The sequence below is a fragment of the Lactuca saligna genome, chromosome 5 (genome assembly GCF_052625555.1).
Source record: "Lactuca saligna cultivar CGN05327 chromosome 5, ASM5262555v1, whole genome shotgun sequence".
NCBI classification, from domain to species: Eukaryota; Viridiplantae; Streptophyta; class Magnoliopsida; order Asterales; family Asteraceae; genus Lactuca; species Lactuca saligna.
Genome location: NC_136421.1, coordinates 42,821,667 through 42,845,084, shown reverse-complemented (window position 1 = coordinate 42,845,084; position 23,418 = coordinate 42,821,667). Strand labels below are relative to the sequence as shown.

The following is a 23,418-nucleotide window of genomic DNA, read 5'->3' as shown; positions in this document are numbered from 1 at the left end:
CTTATTTAAAAGTAACATTTTATGATGGTTCTATGCTTTTTCTAGTAGGATGCTATAAATTTATATTTTGTTTTGAAAAGTAAGGTGCTATAAAATGTTGTATTTAGGCCTAAATAAACGTTATTAAAGGGAAGGAGACTACAATGAGTTAAATTATAAAAACAGAGATGTTACATGGTTTTCACGTATCTCATTCAGTATTTAGCCTAATTTCTATTGTAGTTTGTTATTCACTTTCACTTCCAAACCATTAAGTAGCAACCATGAGCCATAAATTTCAAGTTTATGATTAGACCAATTTGTTCTTTGTTTCATGTAACAACTATCTACATTCCAACCGATCAATTCTTAGCAACGTATTTCTTTAAACAGTGTTGTATATACTGGATTCCATTAATCATGTCTTTAAAACTTCAAATCCGAAAGTACTGCTATCATGCTCGATTTGATTAATTCTTTTTTGGATTCAGTAGAGCGGTACGCTAAGTGAATTGAAATATGTACATGGTGTTTCCTTAAACCATGTTGTATATTACACTTTATATATATATATATATATATATATATATATATATATATATATATATATATATATATATATATATATATATATATGATTAACTAAAGTCTAAAACATTAAGACATTACTTGACGAAGAATAAATCATTTCAACCTATGTAAAATCCATATTGAACCTGATACCTCACAATACCTCACAGATGTAGAAAGCGATAACAATTTTGGAGTCTGGTACCTCGAAGAAAGAAAGGAATAAAATAGGGTATCCGTATTAATTTTTTGAGAAGATAACAATAATTCCTAATTTATTTGTTAATATTATACTAATTTCAAATTCAAAATAAGTCAATGATATCTTTTTCCTGAATTAAAGGGATAACTTGATAGTTTCAAATTTAAAAAGATTTTGAAATCGGTATCAATTTAATTTTAAATTTAATGGATTATCAAATGCAAACCGATTTTGTAGGAAATGTCTCATAAGATGGCAAGTGGCATATGTTGATGTGGAAGGCTCAGCTAACATGTGTACTATTAGATATATTGTTTTATGAGTAAGGATGGATTATTTTTTTCCATTCAAAAAAGTTAATGATTTTACGGTTAATAAATGGATAATATAAAGATTTTAAAATAATTAAGGTATAAATTTCGAAATGTGTAAACGTTTGATCATTGATGGTTTATTTCCCTTTTATGAAAACAATTGTTTTTTTTTATTAAAAAGATTAAATTGTGATTAAGCTGAAATTTCGGAGACTTTCCATGAAAAATAAAATACTCTTCCAGACCTTCTCAATAAAAATAGAAAGGGTAAATTACACCAATCGTCACTCGTGCACATGCCAGAAAACGTGTTTAGTCCCTATTTTCAAAAATTAACTCTGACCGTCCCTCGTTTGCTTAAAACTTGCTAACTTCGTCCCTGATATGTGTTTTTGTTGCGAATTTAGTCCACTCCACATTTGAAATGACCATTATGCCCTTGGATATTTATTTTTAATTAATTTTAATATTATTTATTATTAATAACAATTAAAAAAACAACTCTCTAATATCTATCTCTCTCACACGTATGAAAAATTGAAAATACCACCACCACCTCCAATGTCTCTCTCTCCTCCCCCCTCTCTCTCTCCCTATCTCTCTCTCTTTCTCTCTCTCTCTCTCTCTCTCTCTCTCTCTCTCTCTCTCTCTCTCTCTCTCTCTCCATTCTTCTTCAATACGAAACAAACACACACACAAGAAGCCATCACATTGACTTGAAGAACCTCGAATCACTTCACTCTGACTTGAAGAAGCCATCAAACTACAAACTGAATCCTCAATGAAGCTATAATCTACATCACGAGGTAAATTAGCCATCGTCGACTTACACCATCTATGAGGAAGATGAAGCGGTGGTGGATGGAATCCTCCTCGATTTGGTGGCGGTGGACATCACGTTCGTCGATATGATTCTGTCGATCGAAATCCTATTTCTTCTCCTGCAACTCGTTAGTTCCAATTTGCAGGTTTAGGGTTTAGTTAGTTTTGATTTGTAGGTTTAGGGTTTGATCTTTGAGGTTTGATTTTTCCGATTTGTAGGTTTGGGGTCTCGTCGGATTTGTATGGAGGAAAGAGTGGGATAGTTCCAGAAATTGAAGTCGACATCTAAATCATACGTTGGTGGTGGTCGTCGTTCTTTAGCAATCGGCGAGTTTAGACCATGGATGGTGATTGGAGAGTCTAGATCAGACAATTTATGTGACATTTATAAAATCACATATTACAGGGATGGAAACTGGCTCCTACGATTCACTGGTGGAAATTTTTGGTTGGTTTGAGATACGAATGATCGCTGATGATGTATCAATTTTTTGAGAGATTATTTTGGTTGTGGATGTATCGATTTCTTGGTGTATGGTCTTGAAGAGGATTTGGAGTCGTGGAGTAATGGATTTGATTTCTTGAGAGATTATTTTGTTTTTTTAATTTAAAACTGATAAATAAATAAAAGAAATGAAAAAAGAAATTATTAAGGGTAAAATGGTCATATCATGTCAATAGGGACTACGCATGCAAGAAAAAAACAAATCAGGGACGGTCCGAGTTAATTTTTGAAAATAGGGACTAAACACGATTTTTGGCATGTGCACAAGGGACGATTGGTGTAATTTACCTAAATAGAAAATATAAAGTGGGGTTTGTGAAATTAAAAAGCAGTGAAAGCGTGAACCGGTTCTTTAATGTTTGGCTGGGCTAAGGAGCTTTAACACATATTTGGGCCGCTTAATTTATGGGCGTTTCAAATTTCACCACAACCATGGCCTTCCAAAATTTAAACAAAAATCGTTGAAGAGTTATGTCAATATTTTTTATAAAACATTAATGGTGTGTTTGGTTGTATAAAATTTTTCTGTTTTTTAGAAGAAAATTTAAAAAGAGTTTGGCTTGTTCAGTTTTCTAAAGTGTTCTAATAAAATAAAAATTTTGAGTTTTTCAAATTGTATGTAAATTAAAAAAGTGATTTTTACATTTTTGTAAGGTTTTCCAAAATTTTAAGATGGAAAATGAAAACTTCACTGATTCCAACCAAACACGTTTTCTAAAATTTTCATTGAAAACTGAAAATGAGAATTCAGTTCAATTTTCTAAAAACATTTTATTAAAAAATGAAAACAATTTTCCACAAACAAACACACCCTAAGATTTTAGCACCCAAACTTGATTTTAAGCCGAAAATAATAGTTAAACCACAAGAAATGAAACTACTAGTAACATAGAATCATAATTAATTTTTGATACCCAGAAGCTTTTGTAGAGATGTAATATGCAACTCTAATTTGAAGTTTGTTTTCGATATCAAGTAGAAATAATCATTTCCATCATCAACTATGGTGCGTATTGTGTACCGAAAATATGCATATCCTTAAATAAACTAATCAATTATTAAAAATGTTATGACGGAGCTTTGATTTTCAAACCTTATACTATAACTTTTAAGAGTAAATTACACGAATAGTCCCTATGGTTTAAGGTAATTTGCACGTTTGGTCCCTAACTTATTTTTTTAACTCGGAAGGTCCCTATTGTTTGTTTTTGTTACACGCTTAGTCCTTGTCTTACCTAAAAAGACTATTTTGCCCCTGATTTTTTAATTTATTTAAATAAACACACTCGCAACCCCACCCCCCTCACCTTACCCTACCTATCCCATTATTTTTCCATATTCAAATAAGAGTTTTTTTAGGTAAGACAGGGACCAAGCGCGTAACAAAAACAAATAAAAGGGATCAAACGCGTAACAAAAACAAACAGTAGGGACCTTCCGAGTTAAAAAAGTAAATTAGGGACCAAACGTGCAAATTACCCCAAACCATAGGGACCATTCGTGTAATTTACTCTACCTTTTATTAGTTTGTGTATTAATGTCATCCAAGAGTGTTATTTGTACTTTCAGGTTCAAGAGTGCTATTTGTCTTCATATATTTGTATCTTTAAGTCTCAAATATCTTATCTATCATGGTATAGTCATATAGATTACTTAAAGAGAAATTTTCAGAAAAGTATTTACATTTTGGTCTTATATTCTTTCCATTTATTTTATGTTGATGATGTGGTCTTCATGGGAGAATGGACGGATGACAATATTCATAATATTGTTAGAATGTTGCATTGTTTTCATCTTGCGTATGGTTTAAAGATTAATCTTCATATAATGATTATAATCAAGTTACATGGTATTGATGTTCCTATTGTTAGGGTGGAGGAAGTGGCTGAGCAGATTGGATGTTCGACTATGAAAACTCTTTTTACTTATCTCGACCTTCCTATGGGAAGTAATATGCATAGACTGGAAGCTTGATGAGAAGTGGTGTAAAAAGTTATGTCTAAACTTTCAAATTGGAAAGTTAAGACTTTGTCGATAAGTGGGAGATTGACTCTTATTAAGTCAGCGTTGGGTGCGGTTCCGACTTATTATATGTCGCTTTATAAATCTCTTGGCGGGTTGGGTGTGAGCAGCTTGTTTGTTTAAAATCGTGCTCTTCTTTTTTTGTGGGTTTAGAGATTTCTATTTACCCTTTGGGTCTTGGTTATAAAGGCAATCCATGGTAACAAAGTTGGTGTTAGTGATGTAATGTACAATACTATAAGTTCTACTTGGATAGTAGATTGACATTCTTAAAGCGGTAGATCATCTTAAAAATTTGGGAGTACATTTGTTAGATTTGTGTTAAAAAAGAGTTGGTGATGGTGCTTCTACTAGCCTTTGGGATGATTATTGGTTGAATAGTTTGTCTCTTAGGATACAATTTCCGAGAATTTTTTTATTTGGAGGATGATAAGCTTATTTCGATCAAAGCTAAATTGGAGCAATCTTCATTGCAAGCTTCCTTTCATAGAGACCCTATGGGGGAGCCGAGACTTTCTAATGGAAAGGGTTATTGGCTCTTCTTCATTCGGTGTCCCTTTCATCTACTATAGATAGATGGTGTTGGTCTTTATCCGGTATACTTGGGGGGTTCTACTCAGTCCTATATTGACGGACTTTACCTCCCAACTTCTAGCGTGCCAACCAGGTGGGTTCGGATTCTCCCTATCAAGATTAACGTCTTTGCTTGGCGTCTTTCTCTTGATAAACTTTCGAATAGAGTTATTCTAAATAGTCGTGGCTTGGATGTGCCTTTCTTGTTGTGCCATATTTGCGAGAAAGATTTGGAGACAGGTTCTCATCTGTGTTTTTAGATGTGATTTTGCTTTGGGTCTTTGAGCCTTGATTGCTAGATGGTGGGGTATCTCCATTCGTTCTCTTGCTTCTTACACGGTTCAAGGCTCTTAGATGTTAGGTGGGTGTCAAGACTTTCTTGGAAGCCATTCTCTTTGTGTATTGGTAGCATATTTGGTCCTTCAGCAATGTCATGTTATTTGCTAAGGATAAATTAAGAGTGGGGGTTGTTTTTGATAATATTGTTGTTCAAACTTTTCTTTTGTGTAATGATAGGTGTAAGAAAGACATTAATTGGGTTGGGTGGTTTCATAATCCCAGATAACGATTATATAATGTTTTGTTTCTTTCCTGGCTAGTTTCTTGTTTGTCCGATTTCAATAAAATCCTGTCGTTCTAAAAAAAACTAAGACATAATATTTTTTATATATTTTTTTACAAGTAAAACTTAAAGACTGTTTAATTTATTCAGAAAAGTCGGCACCATTTCCGGTTGACCTTGTTTTCAATATCATGCAATGGGATATACTTGATTGTTGGCATTTCTTTCTATTGCCTCTTTCTATCGTTGTAATCTGGACCTAATACCTTTAGTATCCTATTTTCCAATCTCATATTCAGTTAACCCCCAATAATATGATGGGATGCCAACAATCCTATATATCCCATTGCATGGGCAGTTGTTGATTTTGAAAACAATGCCAATTGAAGATGGTAAATACTTTCATGGAGAAATTAAGAAGTTTATGGATTAATTGCAAAAAGTAATAATATTAGGACTGAATATGAGGCCAATTGGAACCGAAGATTTTCCTAACTTGAGAGCTTGACTGTAACAGTTATCATGAATTTGTCTTTTGTATGAAGATTTAGTGTTGAACCTTGAGGCTTAAGAATCATAAGTCTCCAGCAAAGTTCAGTTGATGCAAAAAGTTTTTTTTTTATAGAATCAAACATGTAAGACTACCTTATAACTCTCAAATCATAAAGGTATTTTAATTGTGTAGTTTGTCATTAGGATACTTCTAAATTGATTTTCCAGTATAGCCCTAAAATATTTATAGGGTATATAGCACAAAAAACACTCTTTTTACATAGAAATTCGATTTTGACACCATGTTAGTTTTTGTGTCAATTTTGACACTGTGTTTTCCAATTTGTTACAATTCTGACCACTTGACCAGTTAACCAGGTTACATGTTGACGTGGCATGATGACGTGTCAGTTTTGATGACGTGGCATGCTGACATGATATACTGACGTGTCAAAATTGATTTTTTTCCACAAAAAACACTAAGTTTTTACTTTTTTCGATTTTGACACTAAGTTTAATTTTTTATTTCAGTTTTAACACTATGTTTTTTTTGTTCCAATCGAACATCATTTATCAAATTTTGTTCAATTTTGTCTATTTTCCATTTGAAACCGTATAAATATATATTTTTTTTATTACATTTTAAACCGTATAAACATATTTTTTTCGTTTAAAAACCACATTTTTATTTAAATATAAAATGTTTTTTCTTACATTCAAAGCATTAGTTATATCATGAAAATCAAACTAACCATAAGCTTCTAATAAGATGTAAAAATTTGATGGGTTGCAAACTTGATATCTAAGTTTTGATCGACTACACGCCTCCAAACCTCCAAACACATTTTAAAGTTGCATATTTAATATAAAATATAATTTTTATATAACTAATACATATTTATATATAAAAATATGGTTTGAGTGTAAAAAAATGTATTTATACAAAACTATGGTTTTTAAATGAAAAAAAAAACATATTTATACGGCTTAAATGTATTAAAAAATATTTATACGGTTTCGAATAGAAAATTGTCAACATTGAACAAAATTGGAAAAAATGATGTTCGATTTGGAACAAAAAAACATAGTGTCAAAGTTGAAAGAAAAAATTAAACTTAGTGTCAAAATCATAAAAAAAAAATGAAAACTTAGTGTTTTTTGTGAGAAAAAAATTCAGTTTTGAAACGTCATCATATAATGTCAGCATACCACGTCATCAAAAACTGACACGTCATCATGTCACGTCAGCATGTAACCTGGTTAACCAGTCAAGTGGTCAGAATTGTAACAAATTGGAAAACACAGTGTCAAAATTGACACAAAAAATAACACGGTGTCAAAATCGAGTTTCTGTGTAAAAATAGTATTTTTTGTGCCATTTACCCAATATTTATATGGTTCTGTCCGGTACAATCAAATTTCCTCTTGTGTTATCAAACATGCCCAATAGAGGTGCACAACACCGGTTTTAAGCCAGTTCTGGTTAAAAAATATCAGTTATAGGAAAACCAGTTTCCATTATAAATGGTTCGGTTCTTGGAAATAAAATTTTGTTAAAAAAAATTGGTTTTTTTTCTGTTTTATAACCAATTCAGTTCGGGGGTTTTAGAACGGTTCTAGTTTTTCATATGCGGTTTCAATTTTAGCTTAACTGGTTTTAAAAAAATTACTCAGTTTTTTTGAGCACCTCTAGTTAAAAAAACCGGTTAGAATTGTGTTTGACTATATTAATAATAAAAAAAAAGTATATCATTCAGAGTGAAAGTAAACAAAATGAAAATATAAATAAATTAGAATATATGTTTTTTTTTCGTTTGATAAATTAAACATTACATACTTTTTTTTATATATTATGGAACTATGGGCGTGTTTGGCACGGAGTTTTTGGAAGCGTTTGGGAACTTCTAGCTTTTAGCTTTTGATAAACGCTCTAATTTAAACAAAAAGTTTTGTTTGGCAATACGAGCGTTTAGCTTTTAGTTTTAACAAAACGTTCCGATTCTAAAAGTTAGTTCATGTAACGTTTAACAAAACACTTCTGAGTTTTTGAAATCAATTTTCATAATTACACTAAAAATATACTTATATATTTATTTATTTTTAATAAATTGTCCTTTTATGTAATTTTATATATTTCAAAAACTTCCAACTACTTTTGTCAAACATTCATATAACAAATAAAAGATACAGTTTCCCGCTACCAACTACCTGTTACCTGTTACCTGTTACCTGCTACCCGTTACCAGCTAATCGCTACCCGCTTCCAACTAACAGCTACTTTTGCCAAACACGCTGTATCGCTTCCAACTAACAGCTACTTTTGCCAAACACGCTGTATTACTGACAGAGAAAATAATAAGAAAACCAGTCCGAGCATCTATTAGGTCTGAAAACCGTGACTAATCCAAACATATCTTAGGTTTTTAAGTAAAAACTGTAAAATGAACCCCCAAATTATCAATCAATCAACTAGGGTACGTGTTATTTCTTTTGTAAAATAGGCATAAATTCTGAAAATGTTTATAAATTCCAGAAAGTGTTTATGTGTCTCATTAAATATACACAAATTACACCAACTCCACTAAGGTCTCTTAGATACACGCTTCTTTTAATATTACGCAGTACCTAGCTACCTGCGTTCGATTTTATTATGGTTAAATGTTTAATTTATTATAATAATATGAGTTTTAGAACAAATTATACGATGACATTATCGATCACAAAATTTATAAAAATTTATACTACCACTTAGGGGTGTTCGTTTAGATGGATCGGTTTGATCCGATCCAATCATGAATCCAAATTGCATTCGGTTTTCAAAACATGGATCTGAATCTAAATTCAAATCTGATCCAATTCGATTACAATTTGATTGGATCGGTTTTTATAATTCGGTTTTCAAAAACCAAAACATTTTAAAACGACGTATAATTATAATATTCACCAACTTTATACAAGAAACGAAAACAAATTATTTAGTTGTGATTTGAAATTTATAAACAACTATTAAGAAAATATATTATAATTAAATTTTTTTATAGATAGAAAACTTTTAAGAGAAAATGCATATTAATATTTTTTTATCGGTGAAACGTTTTGAACCTATTTGAAAAAATAAATTACAAAATTAATAAATAACTATAGATATATATTACAAAATAAATAAATAATAAATATTTATTTAGTTTTTTTGAATTATTTAGTTCTTATTTCATAAACCAAAACCAATCCGAAATCCAAATAATAATTCGATTCTGTTGAAAACCAATCTAAAAATCCAAATATAATAGGATAATTCGGTTTTATCCTAGCTTTATCAATCAAATTTCATCTTGTTAACCACAAAATAAAAAAGTTTGTCGAATATACAACCCTTACTGAAGGAGGTACACATTGTTATAGCGCACACAACACATGATTTTTGATTTTTCAAACACTGGACAAAGAAAAAAAAAACACACACACGTAAAAATACGAAATAAAAGACGAACAATCCGGTGAGCCATCTGTCCGACATGTTTCCGACCGGTTTTCACCACCTTCAAGCACCGGGTGCTGCGTCCTTCACCTTACCCTGAAAGTACCCACCGTATTCCCTCGCATAATCCTTCATATGACTCGCAGTATCAGCAATCCGGCTCCTCGCATAGTCAACCCGGTCTGAACCGACTGGATGCAACCCTCTGGAATACTTGTATAACCACGACACGGCGGCGGCGGCGGCCAGACCAGACCCGCAAACCGAGAGGAAGCCAGCGACGACTACGAAGAGGAGAGTGCCGATTGGGACCCATATGGGGCTGGTGAGGATGATGAGAGGTGCAAAGAAGATGAATCCGACGACAGCAACAGTGATGGTGACGCCGGTGAGGAGGAGCAAGATGGCGCCGGAGATTACAAGAGTCATTATGCCCATGAGTTGGGTCGAGTTGAGGGAGTGTTGACGGAGTCTGCGGATGAATGGTCCTCCATCCCCGCTGGTGGTGGGTCTTGGTGGTCGTTGGTGTTGTCCGACGACGTTGTTTCTATCGGTCATTGGTGAGGGTTTCAAGGTAGGTTTGGAGAGAGAGAGAGAGAGAGAGAGAGAGAGAGAGAAAGAAGTGAGAAGAAAAGAGGGTTTTGATGTGGTAAAGAGGTTTGGGACACGTAAATTGATCAAAAGACATGCAAAACAACACGTGGGATGAGATCACATGAGCTTATTGTCATTTTTAACGATGTCTTTTATATAATTGTTTAATCACATATAAAAGTAATTCTCAACTAATAACTCAAATAAAGTTAAACTTAATCTGATTAATGTTAAACACATACACACAAAGAAAATTAAAAAAAAAAAAAAAAAAAAAAAAAAAAAATTAAGAGACGTCGAATGTTGGCGTTTTAATAATTATTTTGATTAAAGATTCAAAATTAGGTAATATGATCATATTTAGTCCGTTGAAACTAAAATACTTTTTAGCAATTTAACCTTATGTAAAGATTTTCACAATAACTTATTTTGATATGACTTATGAGATAGTTATTGCTTTTTCTTTTTATGAAAGCAATAATTCAAGCGGAATAAGCAACTTATATAACTCAAACTAAAATAGATAAACTCCAAAAAACCTTTGGAACTTAAAATAGTAACAAAATATAATATGATAACATACAAGAACCAAACAAAAAACAAATCCCTCTGAGTCTAAAAAAATCTGACATTTTAGTATACAAGTTTCAACCGGAGGGAGGAGGTGGCTGTTGTGCATTAGGCAGTGGTGGCGGCATTGACATCTGCATCATAGGCGGGTGACCATGGCCTCCGGTGAGCTGTTGAGGAGGCGGCGGCGCCCTCCACATTTGCTGACCGGACATACCAGCTGGCGGTGGAGGTGGCCTGAACTGCTGAGGCATGTTTGAAGGTTGTTGTGACATAGTAGGTGGCGGCGGCGGCCTGAATTGTTGGAGGTGTTGTTGTGGCATGCCTTGAGAAGGCTGGCCCATCTGCTGCTGCCATTGTGGCGGTGGAACAGACATTTGCATGGGTTGGTAGAGCTGTGCAGGTGGTGGTAGGGGGCGGATCGCCGGAATAGTTGTGACCGGAGGAACCGCTCCGTTGACAAACGGGCGGGGAGGAACTGGAGCTCCACCGGTTGGTTGAACAAGTGTCGGAGGTCCACTTGCAAACAATGTGTGGGGCCTACTTTTTTGGGTTGTTGGATTACTGCTTGCCAGTGTCCTCTCTGCATATAACAATCAATTACCACCAAATGAGTGTTACTTTTTGACATAACTCTAAAGAGCAAATTACTGAAATCGTCCCTATGGTTTGATCAAAATTGCACGTTTGGTCCCTAACTTTTTTTTGCACTCGGATCGTCCTTGTGGTTTGATTTTGTTGCGTTCTTCGTCCCTATGGTTTGGTCCCTAACTTTATGTATGTAAGGGACGAAAAACACAACAAAATAGGGACGATACGAGTGCAAAAAAAAAGTTAGGGACGATTTCAGTAATTTACTCTAATGTAAAAAAACCAAACCACAGCATCTCCAACCCACAATAATAGCAACGTACTTCGATTTCTTTTAACAATAATAGCAAAATGTAACAAAGTACAATTTACAAATTCTATATACCTTTTAAATTGCAGAAAATCATCAAATGGAACTTTTGGTCCTTGTAGATTTAATTTTCCGGAATTACACTTTTGGTCCATAGTTTTTAATTTGCAAAAACTACATTTCTGGTCCCTGTAGTTTTAATTTTCCGAAATTACACTTTTGGTCCATGTATTTTTTTAATTTGCAAGAAGAAAATAAGCAAAAGACACTTTTGGTCCCTATAGTTTTAATTTTCAAGAAATACATTTTTGGTCCCTGAAGTTTTTAGTTGCATGAATTACATTTCTGGTCCCTGTGGTTCTAGTTTATGAAATAAGACTTTTGGTCCATGTAGTTTTTAACTTGCAAGAAACAAGTGACTTACACTTTTGGTCACTATAGTCTGCTGTGTTTGCACTTTAGGTCAAGGTTTTGATATTTTTTACAAGAAATCTAAATTACCATTTGGGTCCCTGTAGTTTATATACAAACTTTTTATATTATATAGGATCCTGAAAACACCACTAGTTGGTAGCAAATTGCTATTATAGGCATAAAAAACATACATTGCTATTATATTATACGTATAAAATAACACACATTGCTATTATCACTAAAAAAAATTGCAATTATGGTTAAAAATTAAAGTACATTGAATAAATTACATTGCTATCCTCTGCAATTTGTCCAAAAAGAAACAGGGAAAAGGAAATGTTACCTGCAGGGGTACCATGGCGCTCTCCTTTTGTGTCTTTCTTGTAAGCATATGACACTGTTATCTGACGATTGCATAGATATTGTCCATTCATTGACTGTATAATAAAAACACACAAATAAAATTAGCAACAATCAGCTTTCAAGTATACTTATTTTGTTATTCGAATCAAAGATGTCGTATATAAAGATCCAAGATTTTAGAAAACATTAAGATAATGATAGAAAGTACCTCAATAGCTGCATCTGAAGCCTCAAAAGAATCATAGCTAATGAATCCAAATCCACGGGAATTTCCAGTCTCAGGATCTCTCATGATCTGCAAAAAATAAATTGTTATTTCAAATTTATGAACTATTATAGTTTATACCTTTGTAAGAGCAAACAACATGGTGAGTTAGTATAATGTATAATTAATTACCTTGGGGTTTGTAACAATGACTCCAAAAGCACTGAAAGTATCATAAAGAAGTTTTTCATCTACATCCTGTAAAAAGTATTGCAGTAAGTTAAAACTCATAAAAACTTATTCATCCACAAAAAATTCATGTTATAATGAAGAAGAAGCTTACAGGATCCAGGTTTCCAACAAAAAGGTTAGCTCCTACATCCAAGCTCTTCTTATCTTGTGATGCCTGCAGTGGAAAACAGAATTTAAAAAATAAAAACAGATTTTATGCACCTTTGAAAAGAATAAGAAGCCTAAAGACATTTTTTGTGAAATATTCAAGTCTACCTTATTCACTCGTATTGGCTTCCCATACAGCTTGATCATGTTTAGAACTTTTATTGCCTGCAAATTTTAACATCTTTAGATATTAATGATTTAATTCCTTTGTAATTATTATGACTCTTAATCATTCACAACTAGATTGACAGAAGAATTACAGCAACAAGCACTACTTACATAATCAGCATCTTCTTCACTTCTGAACTCTACAAAGCCATAGCCTTGGTGGAGATTAGTTACTCTATCTTTAGGAACATACACGTTAACTGAAGAATAAGAAGAACAAATATAAATACAAATTCAAGATTAACCTTTGTATGCTTTGTTTAAGCACTAATTAAACCACACAAAAAAAAAAAAAAAAAAAAAAGATAATACAAAATGATTTTTCTTAAACCACAGATGTGTTTTGTTTTGGTACTTTAGAAATAGGAAGTAGGAACTTACCAACTGGACCAGCTTGAACAAATAGCTCCCATAATAGCTCTTCTGTTGCCTGAAAAAAGAAAGACATAAGAAATATCAATATTACTAAAAGATTAAAAATATTAAGAAAAAAAAACACAAAGAGCATGATACAATATACATCTGTTTGAAAAGATATACACACTCAGACTTTTTTTAGATCAAACATTGCTCTTGGTATTTTTTATGCATTGTAACTTCTTGTTCATTTTGAAATTCCTGCTTTGTAACTTAATAGGTGAATGTAGCTTCCATTTCAAGTCAATTCAATTTTAGTTCCAAGTTCGATTATTGTGATAAGCAAACATGAAAGAAGATGGCAATAAGAGTTTGACAACCAGACCCCGTTTGATATTTTATTTGTTCCTTTCCGGCTAGCTTTAGCTTATTCACTTTAGAGACCATGTCAAAGCTGTTCTTGTTAATGGTGAATTATTCCAAAAGGATTAGGTCAACGGAAAAACTATAATCATCTACTTAAATGTACAGAACGTATCTACTTTGTTTATTGGATGGATCTATATTCCAGAAACTGGATCCGTTCGACTTGGCCATTGGAGTTACAATTCTTCGAATACAAAAATTATTCAAATCGACAGTAAAGATGATAGAAAACAAGCGTGAAAGTACCTGAGGATCAAGGTTGCCGACGTACGCAGTGGCGTCTTGGTTCCTCTCCGCCGAGTGCTGACCTAGCAAGTTCGCCCCTACACCAGGAGCTATTCTAGTCGTCATGCTCCTCTTCTGTCAGCTTGCTGCTTGAACCCCTCCAACCTCCACCGGACCCAAATATTTCTAAAACCCTAGTTTTTGGAAGATCACTTTAATTTCCCAATAGTGATTTGTGTGCCATTTGTACGGAATGTATTAAAATAAATAAATAAATTATTGAAATCATATTTGGTTAACGTTTGATCCTAAGTTTTTTTTTATTTTGATCGGTTTGATTTTGTTGTGTTTTTCGTCCCTTACATACATAAAGTTAGGGGATCAAACGTGCAATTTTGATCAAACCACAAGGACGAAAAATGCATCAAAATCAAACCACAGTGATGATCCGAATGCAATATAAAAATTAGGGACCAAATATGTAATTTTAACCAAACCACAGGGACGATTTCAGTAATTTACTCTAAAAAAAAATAATACGCAACAAACTTATATTTTTAAGAATCTAACCATTTTTTTAGTGTTATTTTAAAAAAAAAAAAAAATTAAACATCCTTTATATTTTTTGTTTCTATCTATTCTTAATAACCGATCCAAATATTTATTTGAAAAATGATCATTTAGTCTCGAATTTCAAAATGGATAAATCATAAATGAGTAAAATGATCCAACCCATATATATATATATATATATATATATATATATATATATATATATATATATATATATATATATATATATATATATATATATATATATATATAGGACAACTATTGTGCGGACGTGTGGATAGTATTATTCTATGAGAACTACTAATAGAATAATTTGTTTAGAAATATGAATACGTTCAACCTCATACAACTATCGATATTTTCATGCATTCTTACTAAATCTTATTCATTTTTTTTCTTACACATCATTTTTCACTCATTCTCATTCTTACAGAATACGGCTCAATAAACATTTTGACAGAATGATAATAATAATGTAACATCCCATAAACCGAGACCAAAAAATTTTGTTTTTAATTATATTACTTATAAACTTGTTTGAGGAAAAACACCACTGATATCACATCAAACCACAAAACCATAGTTACATGTCTCAAAAACCATACTGTCAAATAGTAATAATATCAATGTACAATCACAGGGATCTCAAATGCGGAATCAGGTGTGTGCGATGCGTTGCTACCTTGCCGGCTCCTTCCCTTTTGATGAAGAGGTACCTGAAACCAAAACTGAAAACCATAAGCACAAAGCTTAGTGAGTTCCCCCATCATAGCACATACCATACAACACTTACTGTCGGACAATTTTGGGGTGCCCGACCTACCCATGTCAAGTCGTTCTAGGGTGCTGACCTACCCATGTTAGGCCATTATGGCGTGTCGACCTACCCTCCGGTCTATCTCAACCGACAACGAGGACTATTTCACCCCTACCACTACCACACAATAACATATCATAATCATACGGTCAGGCATACATGGGGTACTGACCTACCCTTCGATCCTAACGACCCAGTCGGGGGACTATTCCCCTCCTACTACCACTATGACATATAACATATCATGCTGACACATAAGACACACCAGGTAGTAGCAAACCTAGACAATTATCACAAAGACAATCATCTAAAGACAACTCATGTTGGTGGGTAGGTATTGTGGTCGTAGACCCACCTCTATTAGAAGGTAACTCACATCAATGTCGTGTAGTGTCTGCACTTCCCTCGGTATGAAAATCAAATCTTCTTGACTCCTCAGTCCCTACACAACATCCTTTCTAAATTACCATTTCATACTCATAACCCCTACAAGGGTCAATTCAAGTCCAAGTTAAAGTCAAGGTCAAAACCTTGGTCAAAGTCAACTTTGGTCAAAGCCAACATCTGGTTGACCAGACTCGTCGAGTTGGTCTACCAACTCGTCGAGTCCCCACGTCCACAAAATGCTACAACCCTGTCCCCACTCTTCGAGTATAGCAAGAGCTCAACGAGTTCTCCCTCAACAAAACATCGAGACCTTCTTCAACTGACTCAGCGAGTTCATCCTTGAACTCGGCGAGTTTATATTCATCTGTATGAAGGTGTTCAGTCTATGACTCGTCGAGTTTTTCTTGAACTCGTCGAGTCTGTCTTCATGTGGTTGGGACATTTCCTTGAACTCGCCGAGTTCATCCTTGAACTCGTGGAGTCCTTTGATCTTCAAGTTCATCACAAACCCCAACAGGTTGAGTTTTCCTTTAACTCAACGTGTGTCCATTTCCAGATGACTTTTGGGGGAAACTGCGACCCGACTCGCCAAGTCACCTAAGCGACTCGTCGAGTCCCTCTTTATCCAAAACCATACAGTCGATTTCAATTGGTCTCATTGCATCCGAACCATATATCTGACCTCCTAGGATCCATTTAATACATAGGGTTACAATCTTGATGTCCATGCATGGGGGTTTTGGCTCAAAAAGCCATAAAAAGAGGCTTATATGTTGCATGGGTATCCCATGGACATAAAGTTGGCACCTTTATCCCATGGGAACCCTCAATGGTTCCAGATCTGAAGTTATACTCTCCATGAACCACAAAATTCCAAGTATGGCACTTCTAAGTCTAGAAAAGGTAGAAATGAACCCTAACTGGAGATCTAAGAGATAGGTAGTCAAGGTTTCAGCTTTATACCTCAAGTGAACTGGAAATGAGGCACAACATTTGGATCTACTAGCTTCTACTTGAACTTCCAAGCTCCTTCTGATGGGTTTTGGTCATAAGACATCCTATGTGCTCATACAAACCCTAATGCTTGGATCTAGGTTTCTCTATTGTACATGCTTTGAATCCAAGACTATAAACCCTAATTCTAACATATGGAAATCGACATTAGCATATAATTAGGTTTAAGAACATACCTTGATTGTTATATAGCAATAACAATCACAACTCCACCTTGGATTGACTTTGGAATGCTTAGAGTCACAAGTGTCACTCCTCTAATGGCTTGCAAACACCATAAGAAAATGGAGAAGGTATAAAGAGAGAGGTGAGAGGTTAGAATTCGTATCTAGGACCTCTTGGGAAGGGATACACGAATTCATGACCCTAGGGGTGTTTATATAGGTGTAGAGATAGGGTTTCAGTCATTATCCTTATCTAGTTGATTATCCATTAAGCAACCAATAAGATAATCCTTGAATCCTTATCATACTCGAATTCTAAGGCTTTCCAACCTTAAATTCGTCCACCATATAAATAAGATAATCCTTACCTTATTTTGTAACTATCACATAATTACAAATTAGCCCCTCTAGTTTAATTAATTACATTTGATCACAAAACTAATTCTTAATTAATTATTGACCAATATTAATTAAACAAATATGATTTCTCCTTTAATATATTATTCTTATAACATATTAATAAATCATATTATCCTCTCTCTCTTTATTCATTTCTCCAATCAAGTTGCTTTGGTGAAGGCAACCCAAAAGGACCATGCACCATCGGGTCAAGTACATACCAAAATAGTTATGGACTTAGACACTAATCCAACAGTCTCCCACTTGGATAAGTCTAACAACTATTCTGCGTATGACTTCAGATCCTGATCTGCAATCGTAGCTTTCCAAAGCCGCTGTCAACTCTGATCATATCAGATACGCGTGTCCTTAGATAAGGGATCATATATTCCTCCATTCTAGATATCGTATGAGATATGATTTCAAATCATTCTCTTTGTACTATATCTCGATTTCCAATTTATGACGACAGACTAATTGAACAAATCAAATTAGCCCTAGCCCGGCCGAGCATTTACGTATGTCATCACTAAACCATCGAGGGGCCCAAAGATATCGCTTTTATCCTACTTTGGATAAAAGGAACGGATAAACTTTGATACAATGCTTGCTTGCACTCACTAACCAAATCACACACAACAATATGTTTTATAACACCAATTTACTAGTGCGTTTACATATTATCAATGTGCAACCGATTCGCAAGATACAACTCACACATCTCGGTTTCAAGAATATAAGATGTTATCATCTCACTAATCACTCGTAATACAATTCATGGAGTGATCCAAGTGAGCGTGGGTTTAATCCAATGCTCAAATCATATTCATAAGCACTCATGAACGTTGCAGCAAACATTTGCTTATGTCTAATACTCTTCTAGACAATCCACACACCAATTCACGACAGTCTTCATTCATATCTACTTCCAACATATGAACGACTGTGGCCCGTTTGAATAATTCGATTATTCTTAATAAACTCAATTATTCTGGAAGTCAAAACATGCAAAGTGAAACACAAGAATAATACTAATCACATATGGCCTCAAACCTTTGAGTATAAACAAAACACGTTTTATTTATCACCATATCGATTACTCATATTATACCAATGTGAGAACCGCTATTATGATATATCGTACCGGAGAGTACCGAAATGAGTCGTACCAAATTTCGAGAACCTAGTAAGTTGCATACTACAAACACATATCCGTACCGGAGAGCATTCCGTAAACTATGTGAATATGACATACATTTCTTTTAGATTATGATAACCCGTTTATTAAATGTCTCGTGTCCGGGTCCATCACTATTAGCCCATTTAATGTCTCGACCCGAACCCGTTTTACATTTCAATGTTATTATATTTGATCAGATTTTTTTTTATGCCACTACTGCTAGATATTTTAGCATCCCACGCTGCTTAAGAATGTGTTTGATAAAGATCATATTAAATGAAATATGATTGAATATGGAAAAACTAAATATAGATATACCAGAAGAATATTTTCGATTGCCTATTTCTAATCCTCCAAGTACTACACCTTAGGTCCTAAATTCTCACTAATGAAAATAGCCAATAAGAAAAGTTTGTCAATGTCCTATAAACCTACTCACATGTAACAAACACAACCTTTATGATATCAACAACAAGAATACATCAAACATGTACAGCTTAGCAGCCACACTGAATGATGTATAACAAAATACAACAAAAACCTCATCAAAAATAGACATACTCAATCAGTAGATGAACAACCTATTTCCAAAATTTTCAGCTAAACGAATCATAATAAGAGTGTATGTACTCCATTACATAACTTATTTTCCTATCTTTGTATGCTCCCGTCCCACAACCAGGGAGTCAAAAAAAAACTTTATAGTCTACAAAAACCATATTACATAGCACACAATTACCATGTTTGCAAAAATCCACAAAGAATCATTCATAAACAAAAACACTCAATTCTTGTATTATATCAGTATATGCTCTCGCCCATACTCCCGCACAATCACAGGCACGCTTGTTGGTGGGATCTGAAATATGATTTATCCATACAAATTAAATGTATAAAGTAATTCCAATCAAACAAACTCAAGATGCCACAAAGGCATAGATGTGGATTGACTTACCATGCCATGTTCGGTGACTATCATCGACACATAATCAGCAGGAGTCACATCGTACCTGTTACAATTAATTAATTTCACATGATCAAAATCATTAGCTGTAAACAACATAGAATGATAGATAACTTCACTTTATTTCAACTAGAATTTTTTTGTACACTCACGCCAAATTCAGAAGTTGCAGACCTTCCTTGCTAGCCCAATCATCCAAACAATTATCTCTTCTTCCAGGAACCTTAGCTATCACATCAGGATCACCTGTAAACATTTACAGATGCAAAACATAAAGAAATGTCCCACAAATGTTATTCTGTGTTTGGCATGCATTGGATTGAAATTGAGACTGATATCAAGGGAAAAAAATTACAATTTTTTTTACCACCCATAAAAATGTGGAACACGGACTAGCTCTCGATCTCTCGTCTGTGCAAAAGACAAAAATGCCCTTGCTTGCCATCCTCGTCATCAATATAGCCCTATAATAAAGTTTGTCCGGTTTTATCGTTACATTGGATAAAACTGGACAGGACTAGACAAACTTTCAAGGGCTATTTTTGACGAAGAGGATGACAAGGGTATTTTCGTCTTTCGCACAGATGAGAGATCTAGAGCGAGTCCATGTCCCATCAAGGCATCATGTTCCAAATTTTTCGATGGAAAAAAAAAAATTGTAATTTTTGTCACGCTTACATCAGTCTGAGTCTCAGTCTCAATCTAATGCATACCAAACACAGTGTTGAGTAAAAAGCAAGCATACCTAATTCATTTGAACAAATGGAATCAAGTTGCACCCTTTCATGAAACTTATACGATTCACAACAAACCAAAACCGGGACATGATACGCATGAGCAACCATGGCAATACAAGCAGTGCCAACCGTCGAATATATCGTTCCATTAGCCAACACAGAAGCCGCCCCAACAAAAACCCTCGTAACTTCATGCATTATATACGAAACCGCGTTTATATGCGTATACGTACAACTCAACCCCTTTTCAACCAACTTTCTAAGCAAAACTCTCCCTTCAAGATTCGGACGCGAATCAACTATCACAACCCTAAATTGCCTCCTAAGTTCATGAGCATGCAATAAAACCATTTCAATGAGAGACGACGAACCGTACGTGAGAAGAACATCACCATCGCGGATTTTGGTAACCGCGTGCCCGACTATCACTTTGTCTGCAAGAACTATCTTTTCGTTTATGTAACGATCGATGTCTGAACATAAAGAGGTTTTTGCTTCTGATTCGGTTTGGGTTAGGGGTATTTTGGTAATTCGGGCTTTTAGGAAACGGATTGCGTTTCCCATACTGATTGAAAGGGGTCGGCATTCGATTAGAAATGAGACTGAACAGTTGAGTTTTGAGGTTAGGTCTCTTGTTAGGATTTTTTCAGGTGGTGTTGAGTAGTCTTCTATGACTTTTTGAAATGCTTGTAGCATTGCGATGCAACGGGTATTGCTCCACATTATGTCCCCAGTTAAAAATTGTAAACCAACCTAAGAAAAAAAGATATTATATCATTATTAGACACTTGATGACTTCTTGTAATGAAGAAAATGAGCTGCATACCTTGTAAACAGCAGGATGCACATGATCGAGTTGGAAAAACTTGGATTCAAGATCAGAAAGCTGATTTCCTCGTTCATATTGTGGTAAATGCCTAAACAATTCAACTCTGTTTCTGGCTTCAGTCTGTTTGACCACTGACCTCTTTTTAGCTTTTTCAACACGATTCTTGTCATCAAATTGCATTCGTGGAGGTGGCACCTCTTTTTTTCTATCTTTCTCTACTGCTTTCTCACTCCCTTTCTTCTCATTAACTAATGTTGAAGACACCAAAAGTGGACCACTCTCTTTTTTCTGATTAGGCTGTCTTACTGGTTTGCTTGTCTGTGCTGGTGCTGACGTGGCAGAAGTAGCAACAGACTTACTTCCCTCACCTACTAAAAACACATCAACCACAAATTATAATAAGAAATAATCATATAATAATAATAATGATGATGATGATGTGATAAAACCTTTGGCAGTAGCTTTTGCAGCTCGTTGAGCCTCCTGTAAAGCACGTCTCTCAGCCTTTGTTGTTTTTGCCTTTAGTGGTTTTGGATTTTTTTGCAATGGCAATTCAGCAACAAGGTCTCCACTGTTTTCTGCAAAATGAAAATTAAAAGGCAATTTTTAGATCTTGGGTAACAAAATGGATTTTGATCCTGTCACATAATGTATGAACTGTAAACAAATTTGTGTGGCGAACATTGATGGAAAGCAGACACTATGTGAAATATGTGCATTGCTTTGGTTGTGTGGGGAACAATGAATCAATGAGATTTGGCAGTTCAGTGAACAAGTAATGATAAGCCCTTATATAAACACAGCTTTGTGAGAAAATCACACCACTATAAAAAATTTAACAAGATCAGTAATATTGATTTCAAAGTAGTGGAATTGATTTACTACCATCGATAGATGCATCGATTGATTGTGTGAAGTCACGGCCTGTGGGAAGAACAGCTGCGAATTTTCCAGAATTGCTCCGCTTCATCCAGTTAACAGAATCCTCGGAGAATTCTCCATCAAGTCCAACGCGGCTCGACGGCGATTGAGTCGGAGAAGGGCTGAGAACGGAATCAGACAAGGTATAGCTCCCAACTTGCAAGCTATCTACCGGCGGATGGGCATGCAATTGAAGACCAGCCGGAACGGGCATGCCAACTGCGCGAGACAAGTTGTCAGAAGCATGGCGAGCAGGTGGAATCATGACGGGAGAAAGGGTATTGGAGACAGGAGACTGGGTGGGAGGGGTGGCGGCCGGACCCGATTGGGTGCGGTCTGGGGGTGGGCCAGGGGTGAAGAAACCGACCTTGCGAACTTTGGGATCGATCACCCGGGACGGTCGGCGAGGGTCCATCGGCGATTATCAGTTGGTACGACGGCGGCAGCTGTGGTGATCCGATGGTATAATTTCCATCAACAATTTACTGTAGAATTGTGAAATTGGGATGAAGAACTAGTGGCAGAAAGGCTGAAACTTGATTGGTGAATCAAAATCGGAGGTTTTGAATACGAGGGTTTTTTACGATTTGCAGGGAACTGTTACTTGTCGGGTTTTTCGTTTTTCTAATAAGATATAGCGTAAAGTAAATCACAAATGGTGTGTTTTCTGTTATATCATTCATCAGTTTGGGCCCGTTTAATTTTTTCCTTCAGCTTTGAATTTTGTTTATGTATAATCGGGTTTATTTAAAAAAAAATAATAATAATATAAGATTTAAAATATTTGAAAATTTTAAATTTATAGGAAAATTTAAAAAAAATATTGAATTATAAAAGTTAAAGTGTTTTTTTTTCTCTTTTAAATTTAAGCAAATGATTTAGATAAATAAATAAAGAAAATTAATGAAAATTTAATTTAGTAATTTTATAATTATAAGGAAAATCTATTAATGAAATTGATTTACATTTATTATTAGATAATATATGAAATTTAATAAAATAGAAAACCCATAAAATGATATGTGAAATAAAAGTTAATTTAAAATAACCATAAAATTACATGTGGCAAAATAAATAAGAATGTAATTAGAATAGATTTTTTTATATTGTTATTAATACAAAGAATATATTTATGTTTCATTTATATGTGTAGATAAAATATTATATATTAATGGTATTATAAAAACCCCTCAAATATATCGGTTGCAAAGATTTTTTGTTTAACTCGGTAAGTACTTTATAACAATGTAAAGAATTTAACTGTATTTTATAACTAATTGTGAGACTCATGT

General features: G+C 34.3%; 3 protein-coding genes across 4 annotated transcripts; all 3 read right to left on the bottom strand.

Moving 5' to 3' along the window:
- Nucleotides 1-9,396: 9,396 nt before the first annotated feature.
- LOC144997587 (Oleosin family protein) lies at nucleotides 9,397-10,155 on the bottom strand. Its single transcript, XM_078957483.1, has one exon. The coding sequence runs from the start codon at nucleotides 10,075-10,077 to the stop codon at nucleotides 9,583-9,585; it is 495 nt and encodes a 164-aa protein (XP_078813609.1). The 5' UTR covers nucleotides 10,078-10,155; the 3' UTR covers nucleotides 9,397-9,582.
- Nucleotides 10,156-10,613: 458 nt separating this feature from the next.
- On the bottom strand, nucleotides 10,614-14,372 carry EMB2444 (RNA-binding (RRM/RBD/RNP motifs) family protein). The gene is made up of 9 exons (XM_078957585.1): nucleotides 14,163-14,372; nucleotides 13,515-13,563; nucleotides 13,245-13,333; nucleotides 13,074-13,130; nucleotides 12,910-12,972; nucleotides 12,759-12,824; nucleotides 12,570-12,656; nucleotides 12,342-12,435; nucleotides 10,614-11,266 (listed from the first exon to the last, which is right to left on the bottom strand). The coding sequence occupies exons 1-9, from the start codon at nucleotides 14,265-14,267 to the stop codon at nucleotides 10,761-10,763; spliced, it is 1,116 nt and encodes a 371-aa protein (XP_078813711.1). The 5' UTR covers nucleotides 14,268-14,372; the 3' UTR covers nucleotides 10,614-10,760.
- Nucleotides 14,373-19,259: 4,887 nt separating this feature from the next.
- LOC145048974 (translation initiation factor eIF2B subunit delta-like) lies at nucleotides 19,260-22,790 on the bottom strand. 2 transcript variants are annotated; one of them, XM_078997642.1, is made up of 7 exons: nucleotides 22,091-22,790; nucleotides 21,655-21,783; nucleotides 21,203-21,576; nucleotides 20,385-21,129; nucleotides 19,792-19,885; nucleotides 19,631-19,685; nucleotides 19,260-19,534 (listed from the first exon to the last, which is right to left on the bottom strand). In XM_078997642.1, exons 1-7 carry the CDS (start codon nucleotides 22,539-22,541, stop codon nucleotides 19,472-19,474), a joined length of 1,911 nt encoding a protein of 636 aa, XP_078853768.1. In that variant the 5' UTR covers nucleotides 22,542-22,790; the 3' UTR covers nucleotides 19,260-19,471. The 2 variants fall into 2 exon arrangements, with proteins under 2 accessions (XP_078853768.1, XP_078853770.1); XM_078997644.1 differs by having other exon boundaries at nucleotides 21,203-21,573.
- Between the last annotated feature and the right edge of the window lie 628 nt (nucleotides 22,791-23,418).

Excerpts from the sequence above, each read along its gene's own strand:
- LOC145048974 (XM_078997642.1), bottom strand. The coding sequence starts at position 22,541 with ATGGACCCTCGCCGACCGTCCCGGGTGATCGATCCCAAAGTTCGCAAG. Across the intron at positions 21,784-22,090 it reads AATCGATGCATCTATCGATG|AAAACAGTGGAGACCTTGTT; the intron begins GTAGTAAATCAA and ends TTCATTTTGCAG. Across the intron at positions 21,577-21,654 it reads TGCAAAAGCTACTGCCAAAG|TAGGTGAGGGAAGTAAGTCT; the intron begins GTTTTATCACAT and ends ATGTGTTTTTAG.
- EMB2444 (XM_078957585.1), bottom strand. The coding sequence starts at position 14,267 with ATGACGACTAGAATAGCTCCTGGTGTAGGGGCGAACTTGCTAGGTCAG. Across the intron at positions 13,131-13,244 it reads GTGAAGAAGATGCTGATTAT|GCAATAAAAGTTCTAAACAT; the intron begins GTAAGTAGTGCT and ends TAAAATTTGCAG. Across the intron at positions 12,436-12,569 it reads CTTCAGATGCAGCTATTGAG|TCAATGAATGGACAATATCT; the intron begins GTACTTTCTATC and ends TTTATTATACAG.
- LOC144997587 (XM_078957483.1), bottom strand. The coding sequence starts at position 10,077 with ATGACCGATAGAAACAACGTCGTCGGACAACACCAACGACCACCAAGA.